Here is an 8,932-nt window from a genome sequence, read left to right as displayed (position 1 = left end):
ATCCATCATCTGAAAGTGCTTCATCAACTGTTGTAGGTTCAATCATTGAGATTAGTCCAATCATTGACTCTTCTTGTCTGAAATGTGATCTTGTTCTTCTTGGACTATCTTTGTTTCCAATGATTAGCTCCTCAGGATGTGAAGACTTGTGTTTGAATGTGTTTCTGGGAGGATCTTCTTGATGTGAGCCATCTTGTGCTTCATCAGAAGCAGTTTCATCTTGCGCTTCTGATGTGGGTTCAGCTTCTGGACTATCTTCAGATTCAGCTATCTGATCAGGTTCTGGAGTAGCTTCAGGAACCTGTATCTCTGCAAAACTTTCACCTTGCTTTGAAGTTTTATCTTCAAGCTCCTTGTCATCAAATTTAACGTGCATAGATTCTTCAACACAGAGTGTCTCTGAATTATACACTCTGTATGCCTTTGACCTTTCAGAGTAACCTAAAAAGATTCCTCTTTGGGCCTTGGCATCAAATTTCTTTAGGTAGAGCTTGTTGTTCAGAATGTAACATGTACATCCAAATTGATGAAAGTAAGAGATATTGGGTTTTCTTCCTTTAAAGAGTTCATATGCTGTTTTCTCCAAAATAGGTCTAATATAGATCCTGTTTTGAACATAGCATGCTGTATTCACTGCTTCTGCCCAAAAATGTTTTGGTAAATTGTTTTCATGAATCATGGTTCTGGCCATTTCTTGTAAAGTTCTATTCTTTCTCTCTACAACCCCATTTTGTTGTGGTGTTCTAGGAGAAGAGAATTCATGGAAAATTCCATGTTTTTTCACAAAAAGCTTCAAATGGCTCATTTTCAAATTCTCCACCATGATCACTTCTGATTTTCAAAATTTTTGATTCTTTTTCAGATTGAATTTGAGTGCAGAAGCTACTGAATACATCACACGCAACATCTTTACTCTTTATGAATTTCACCCAAGTCCATCTGCTGTAATCATCAACAATGACTAATCCATATCTACTTCCATATAAGGATGCAGTATTCACTGGTCCAAATAAATCAATATGGAGTAATTCTAAAGGTCTTGAGGTTGAAACAATGTCTTTGGTTTTAAAAGATGATTTCACAATTTTCCCTCTCTGACATGCACCACAGAGTGCATCTGAATGATAGTCAATGTCTGGTAGCCCATTCACAAGTTGTAACTTACTAGGCTTAGAGATTAATCTCCAGTTAGCATGTCCCAACCTTCTGTGCCACATCCATTTCTTATCATTCACTGATAGTAGACAAATCACCTTCTGATCAGCCAGTTCAGAAAAATTGATTTTATAGACATTGTCAACTCTCTTTCCCTTGAACACAATGGATTTGTCTTCCTTGTTGATTACTGTACAGTTGGGTTTTTCAAAAAGCACATCATAACCATTATCACAAAATTGACTAATGCTCAAAAGGTTATGTTCAAGACCATCTACCAACCATACATTATTAATTGAGGTAGAGGAATTACCAATAGTTCCTGTACCTATGATCTTGCCTGACTGGTTGCCTCCAAATTTCACATTTCCTCCCTCTTTCATTGTTAGGCTGAGGAACATGGACTTGTCTCCTGTCATGTGTCTTGAGCAACCGCTGTCTAGGTACCATGATCTTTGCTTTGGCACTGCTCTTAGACATACCTCATTTTCATCTTCTGAGTCTGAATCTGATCCAGCTTCTGAAGTTGCTGTTGCTACCAACCCAACAGCTACCTTTGCATCTTCATCAGCTTCCTCTTTATCAGATCCAGATTCACTACCCAAATCATCCCAGGTTGCCATTAAACTCTGCTTAATCTGCTTCTTGAATTTGCTTGGTTTGAATGTAGACCTCTTTGATTTGTCCTTTGACTTTTCTCTTTGAAGATCAGGGCATTCAGCAATGAAGTGACCTGGCTTCTTACAGTTGAAGCATCCCTTCTGATCTTCTTTCCTTGAGCTTCTGGAGTTACCCCTTCTGGAGAGAAACTTTCTGTTCTTCTTGGCCAGATATTGAAGTCTGTTTGAGAGCATGGCCATTTCTGCAGCATCTGGTTCAGAATCTGAACTTGACTGTTCTTCCTCTTCAGATTCAACCACTTTGAGAGCTTTTGATGACTTGCCTTTGGATGGAAGAGCTATTGATTTACTCTTCTTAGTAGACTCATGTTCATTAAGACTTAACTCATGAACTTTGAGAGAACTAACAAGATCTTCGACACTTAAAGTGTTTAAATCTTTAGCTTCCTCAATGGCAGTCACTTTTGGTCTCCATCTGGCAGGTAAGCTTCTGAGAATCTTGCTTACATGATCAGAAGCAACATAGCTCTTCTTTAGAATCTGTAGCCCAGAAACTAAGGTTTGAAACCTTGAGTACATCTCCTCAATAGTTTCATCATCCTTCATCTTGAATAACTCATACTGATGTACAAGCAGGAGAGCCTTTGCTTCTTTGACCTTCTTGCTCCCTTCATAGTTTGAACAGAGAGAAGCAAACATAGCTTTAGCAGTGGATTTGTCACTCATCTTCATGTATTCTGCTTTGGGTATGGCAGTGACAAGAGCTCCTCTGATAATATGATGCTTCTTGTAAAGTTTCCTCAGTTCTGAAGTATGTTTCTTTCTATCCACAGCAGCTCCTTCTTCATCAAGGACTAAATCACCAACACCATCTTCCAGAATATCCCATAATTCCTCATCTAGGCTCATGATGTAACTGTAAAAGTTGGTCTTCCACCAAGAGAACTCTTCAGCATCTCCATTGAACTTTGGAACTTTTCCAACACTGGTTTTCTTACTATCACTATAATCATGTGAGACATGTTTATAGCTAGTATCACCAGGACCAGTAGGAGTAGGAGTAGACATGTTTTTCTCAGATCTTTGACTGTTGCACGGTTAAGTGTTACACAACAGACCAAGGCTCTAGATACCAATTGAAGGTGAGAAAAACACAAGAAGGGGGGTTGAATTGTGTTTTGAAAAATTCTTCGTTCCTCTAAACAACTGAATACACTGATCAGAAGCTAAGTGAGACAGCTTCTGAAGTGATGATCAGAATCTAAATGCAGCGGAATAAAACAGAGAGAGAGAAGAAGAACGACACAAAGCAATTATACTGGTTCCTTCCACAAACCGGAAGTAGTCCAGTCCCCCTTGCACTTCCAAGGAGATTTCACTATGAGTAATATCTGATTACAAATGCTCAAGCACACAAGCAAGAGACTTCCAATGCTCAAGCACACAAGCAAGAGACTTCCTTTGCTCAAGAACACAATCAAGAGACTTCCTGCTCAAGCACTACTGCAAGAGACTTCCTAACTAAACAAAATTACACAGAAAATTGTTTAAGGTTGAACACTTGATATACAATCAGAGGTGCTCACAATACAAATCAGATACAGACTCAATGGACTTAAGAATTTCTAAGATATGACTTTGAGACACAGAAATTCTAAGTGAATGCAGAACAATTTCAGCAGAGGTTTGGTACTTGTGAAAATCTTGTGAGTCTTTCGTTCAGCGTTCTTGCATTACCAATTCTCTAGGTCTTCACTCCTTTATATAGAGGTGTGAAAGAGACGTTGTGAAATTGCCAGCACACCAAAGAGTCGTTGTTGAAGCTTGATCTTTCACCAATGATCTTTTGCCTGATTTGGTTGTTGTCCTATGAAGAACAAATTTGAAAACCATTCCTTATCCAAAGGAACATATATGCAGGCGAGACCGTATTCTGGAGCTGTTTTCTTGTCTTGAAGCGCAGACACAAAACAGAGTAGTGGAGAACGTGGTTGTACAATTCGTACAAAGTACAATGTCAACGCTTTCGTTCAAAATGCAAGCACACGCCTTCAAACACCTTTGAAATGACCGTTGCAAACTCCACTAATCCTTTGTTTGTGTTTTCGAATCCAATTGACAGCTTTTGCGTTGATAATTCTTCAAATCTTGATTCTTTGCAAATCCAGTTGATATTCAGCTTCTGGTGAAATGGCTTCTGATGAGGCAGCTTCTGATGATGCGGCTTCTGATGATGCAGCTTCTGATGATGCAGCTTCTGATGAGATGACTTCTGCAGCTTCTGATGATGCAGCTTCTGATGATGTGGCTTCTGGACCTCTTGTCTTCAGGAGCACTATTCTTCAGGAGCAGCTTACTTCAGGAGCGCTATTTCTTCAGGAGCAAGTTGCCTTCAGGAGCGTCCAAGCTTCAAATTTTTGTTGTTTCCATAGCCCTTTATTTGCTCATTCAGAACCAATGATGATGTAACTTTATAATTATGGTCCTGTACACTTGAACAAAAATTAGCTAGTCCAATTTACAATTTTTAATACCTTGTTATCATCAAAACTCTTTAAGGTTCATTGTCAAACACATTTTGTTCCAACAAACACAACCACCAACGACTCAAGATTGAGCGAGCCTATTTATGTACAGATGGATGATGTTCCAGGAAGTCTCACAGATGAGAGTCCCCATTCAGAGGAATTGGGAGAATCAAGCATTAGACAATCGTCTGACACACCAGTGCATCCTACTCCAGTTCCTGAATTAAGAAGGTCTTATATACTTCGTGTTCCAAACAGCAGATACATAAACTACATGTTGTTAACTGATGGAGGAGAGCCTGAAGATTATGATGAAGCATGTCAGACCACGGATGCTAGTAAGTGGGAGCTTTCCATGAAAGACGAAATGAAGTCCTTGATCTCAAATCAGACATGGGAACTAGCTAAGTTACCCATAGGAAAGAAGGCACTTCACAACAAATGGGTGTATCGAGTAAAGGAGGACCATGATGGCTCTAAAAGATACAAAGCCCGACTAGTGGTCAAAGGATTCCAGCAGAAGGAAGGAATTGACTACACCGAGATTTTTGCTCCAGTAGTGAAGCTCAATACTATCAGGTATGTCTTAAGTATTGTTGCCTGCGAAAATCTTTATCTTGAACAGTTAGATGTGAAGACTGCATTTGTTCATGGAGACTTAAATGAGGAGATATACATGCACCAACCAGAAGGATTCTCAGAAAAAGAGAAAGAGAATATGGTGTGCAGGCTAAAGAAGAGCTTGCATGGCCTGGAACAAGCTCCAAGGCAGTGGTATATTAAGTTTGAAAGCTTCATGCACAAGGAAGGTTTCCAGAAGTGCAATGCCGACCATTGTTGCTTCTTCAAGAGATATAAGTCAAGTTATATCATTTTACTACTTTATGTTGATGACATGTTAGTAGCAGGCTCAGACATTGATGAGATCAAAAACTTGAAGATGAAATTGTCAAAAGAATTTGACATGAATGATTTAGGTTCGGCAAAGAAAATTCTTGGTATGAAAATCACGAGAGATAAGCAAAAAAGGAGTTTTGCAGTTATCTCAAGCAGAGTACATCAACCGTGTTTTGCAAATATTCAACATGGGTGATGCCAAACCGGTTAACACACTATTGGCAAGTCATTTTCGCCTATCTCAAGAACAATCACCTCAGACGGAGGAAGAAAAAGAACTCATGGCTAAGATTCCATATGCTTCGGCAATTGGAAGTTTGATGTACGCAATGGTCTGTACGAGGCCAGACATTGGCCATGCAGTGGGAGTTGTTAGCAGGTTTATGTCAAATCCAGGTAAAGCTCATTGGGAAGCGGTTAAATGGATTTTGAGGTATTTAAGAGGCACCACAGAGAAATGTTTGTACTTTAGCAAAGGAAAGATAAAAGTAGAAGGCTATGTAGATGCAGACTTTGCTGGTGAGGTTGATCACAGAAGAAGTACAACTGGTTATATATTTAATATTGGTACTTGAGAAGTTAGTTGGTTGTCACGAATACAAAAGATTGTCGCTTTATCCACTACAAAGGCTGAGTATGTAGCAGTAACAGAAGCCAGCAAAGAATTGATATGGCTTCAAGGATTGTTGACAGAGTTAGGATTCATGCAAGAGAAATCTGCATTGTACAGTGATAGTCAGAGTGCGATACATCTGTCAAGGAATTCAGCATTTCATTCGAGAACAAAGCACATAGGTCTTCGTTATCACTTCATCAGATCTCTTCTTGAGGATGAGGTTATAACATTGATTAAAATTCAAGGAAGTAAGAATCCTGCAGATATGTTAACAAAGGTGGTGACTATCGACAAACTGAAGTTGTGCTCAACTTCAGTTGGCCTGTTAAAGTAAGAGACCAGAGAAGGCTGCTGCATGATCGAGGTGTGAAGACCGATTGAAATCAGTCTTCAAGTGGGAGATTGTTGGCAAAATAGGACTTATGCATGTGATGCATGTGTGAACATATAAAAAAGGATAGCACACTTTTGTGGAATTGGAATAGCACATGTGAAGCCTTGCATTTATGACTTTGAAGAAAAGAAATGTGAAACATTGAGGTTTCACATTCAACTTGCAACAACATTTGAATATGGATTTTTCAAGTTCACATTGTCTTATTTGTCCTATAAATAGATGCCTTGCAAATGGATTCACACAACAAAAACAACACAACACAAGTGAGTGAATTACATCAATAGAGAGTTAGAGAAAAACTCAGTGTGAGAATTTTAGAGAAAATTTTTGGGTGTAATTTGGTTGTGGGTAGTGAGAGTTTGTGAGTGTTTGTAAACACATATATTTCCCTTTTTATTAAAGAGATCTGCAGCAGTCCAGAGAGTAGGCATTATTGGCCGAACTTCGTTAACAATCTTGTGTGTTGTTATTCCGCATTTATTTCACTTCCACTTAATCTGACCATGGGGAAATTGTGCGTAGTTTCCTAACAATATGGTCTAGACAAAAGAACTAACTCTGTGCGAGAACGAAATATTTTCATCTTTGACTTGGGTGGTGGGACTTTTGATGTGTCTCTCCTTACAATTAAGGATAAGGTCTCTGATTTATTCAAAAAGAAAAGGGATAAGGTCTTCAAAGTGAAGGCCACAGCTGGAAACACACACCTCGGGGGAGAGGACTTTGATAATAGGATGGTGGACTACTTCGCAGAGGAGTTTAAGAAGAAGAACAAGGTGGACATTACTGGAAACTCAAGAGCCTTAAGGAGGTTGAGATCAGCATGCGAGAGAGCAAAAAGGACATTATCTTTTGCTGTTATCACCACCATTGAGGTAGATTCTTTATATGAGGGCATTGATTTCTTTACATCAATCACTCGTGCTAAGTTTGAGGAAATCAATATGGATCTTTTCAATGAGTGTTTGAAAACCGCCGAGAGTTGCCTCAGTGATGCCAAGATGGACAAGAGTGCTATACATGATGTTGTTCTTGTTGGAGGCTCCTCTAGAATTCCAAAAGTACAACAACTATTGCAAGAATTTTTTGCAGGGAAGGATCTGTGTAAGAGTATTAACCCTGATGAGGCAGTTGCAATTGGTGCAGCTGTGCAGGCTGCTTTGTTGAGTGAAGGCTTTAAAAAAGTTTCAAATTTTGTGCTGCAAGATGTTGCGCCTTTTTCTCTTGGTGTCTCAACAAAAGGTGATATCATGAGCGTGGTAATTGCTGGGAACACTAGCATTCCTGTCAAGAAAACACAAAGGTATGCAACAATTACTGATAACCAAGCTACTGCTCCTATTAAAGTTTATGAGGGTGAGAGAGCAAGAGCAAGTGAAAACAATCTGCTTGGTTCTTTTACTCTTTCTAGCCTCCCAGCTGCTCCTTGCGGTCACCGTCTAGAGGTATGCTTTTCTATTGATGAAAATGGTATCTTAATTGTTTATGCTAATGAAATATCCACTGGTAGTATGAATGGGATTACAATAACTAATAACAAAGAAAGATTGTCATCTCAAGAAATTGAAGAAATGATTAGAGAAGCTGAAGGTTTCCGTGTTAAAGATGAGAAATTTCTAAGGAAGGCCAATGTAATGAATGCATTAGATGACTGTGTTTACAAGTTGTGGATTGCTCTGAATAATGAGGATGTTAAATTAAAGCTCTCTTCTCAAGTAACTGACAAGATCAACTCTGCAATTACAAAGGCCACAAGTTTGCTTGACAGTACCCAGCAGGGCGAAATAGATGTTCTTGAAAATCATTTGAAGGAGCTTGAGAGTATATTCCAGCACATTATAAGCAAATTTCTCTAGATTTTTGTTCTCTCAATTGGTTCTTAAATTGTTGCTGCTGAAACCATGACTTTAGATGCTTCTCTTTTCGTTTCATTTATGAAGCCAACCTCTCCTGAAAGATTTCCATTTAGTCTTCTTCAAGATTCTCCATCTTTTGGATAAAAGCCTTCTAGTATGTTTATATATTTATCTGCTTGCTTCATAAATTGATCGGAGTAATACATTTTTAGAAGTTAATCTATATTTCTGAATTGAAATTTTAATCCTATATTCAGCAATTATGTAATAGGTGTGTAGATACTTGAAATGTCAATAATAGTAGCATTGATAGGCATATGAGTATGTGATTGCTAATATACTGTTGGGCGTAGAGATAAAAAAATTGCAGGAAACTGTTGTGCTATCTATGCATTTAACCAATGATCTCAAAGAAAGAAAACATGGCTTTGACAAATTTTAAAAATTGGCTGGAATGATAGGATACTGTTCCTTGGAAGCATTCCTTTAACTGAATTGAGAGTTAAAAAATTGGTTGGAATGTAGGGCTATGAAGTGCAGGAAATTATTCTCATTTCATAATTTGCATGAAAGTGTAAGATGAGGCCTTTATAATATGATTAGGATAATCTGAGCATTGATTCTGTCACTAACAAGTCACTCCTTTTGTACCATTCTATATTTGCAAAAATCTATCTCTGGTTTGTTCATGTTGATTGTCAATTATCTATTATAGTTGTGTTGGCCTCAAGCTGTTGACAACTCAACTCAACCCAAACCAAAGTCTTAGTGAATACTCAATTTGGTCGCTCATATTAGGAACTCGTACCAACTTAGTTCCTTATTTTGTAGATATTATCAATTATCAATGTATTGATCATGTT

At 38.4% G+C, this 8,932-nt stretch overlaps 1 protein-coding gene across 1 annotated transcript; it reads left to right on the top strand.

The window, feature by feature from the left end:
* The first annotated feature begins 6,470 nt into the window (after nt 1-6,470).
* On the top strand, nt 6,471-8,385 carry LOC146950281 (heat shock 70 kDa protein 4-like). The gene has a single exon (XM_085746226.1). The coding sequence runs from the start codon at nt 6,948-6,950 to the stop codon at nt 8,067-8,069; it is 1,122 nt and encodes a 373-aa protein (XP_085602352.1). The 5' UTR covers nt 6,471-6,947; the 3' UTR covers nt 8,070-8,385.
* The last annotated feature ends 547 nt before the right edge of the window (nt 8,386-8,932 follow it).

Source organism: Medicago sativa, chromosome 2 (genome assembly GCF_051527215.1).
Source record: "Medicago sativa cultivar Bolivia chromosome 2, Bolivia_mono, whole genome shotgun sequence".
NCBI lineage: Eukaryota > Viridiplantae > Streptophyta > Magnoliopsida > Fabales > Fabaceae > Medicago > Medicago sativa.
Note: the sequence above shows the minus strand (reverse complement) of the source record. Positions and strands in the feature narration are given on the sequence as shown.

Bases quoted from the DNA above. Each gene is read 5' to 3' on its own strand.
- LOC146950281 (XM_085746226.1), top strand. From the start codon at position 6,948: ATGGTGGACTACTTCGCAGAGGAGTTTAAGAAGAAGAACAAGGTGGAC.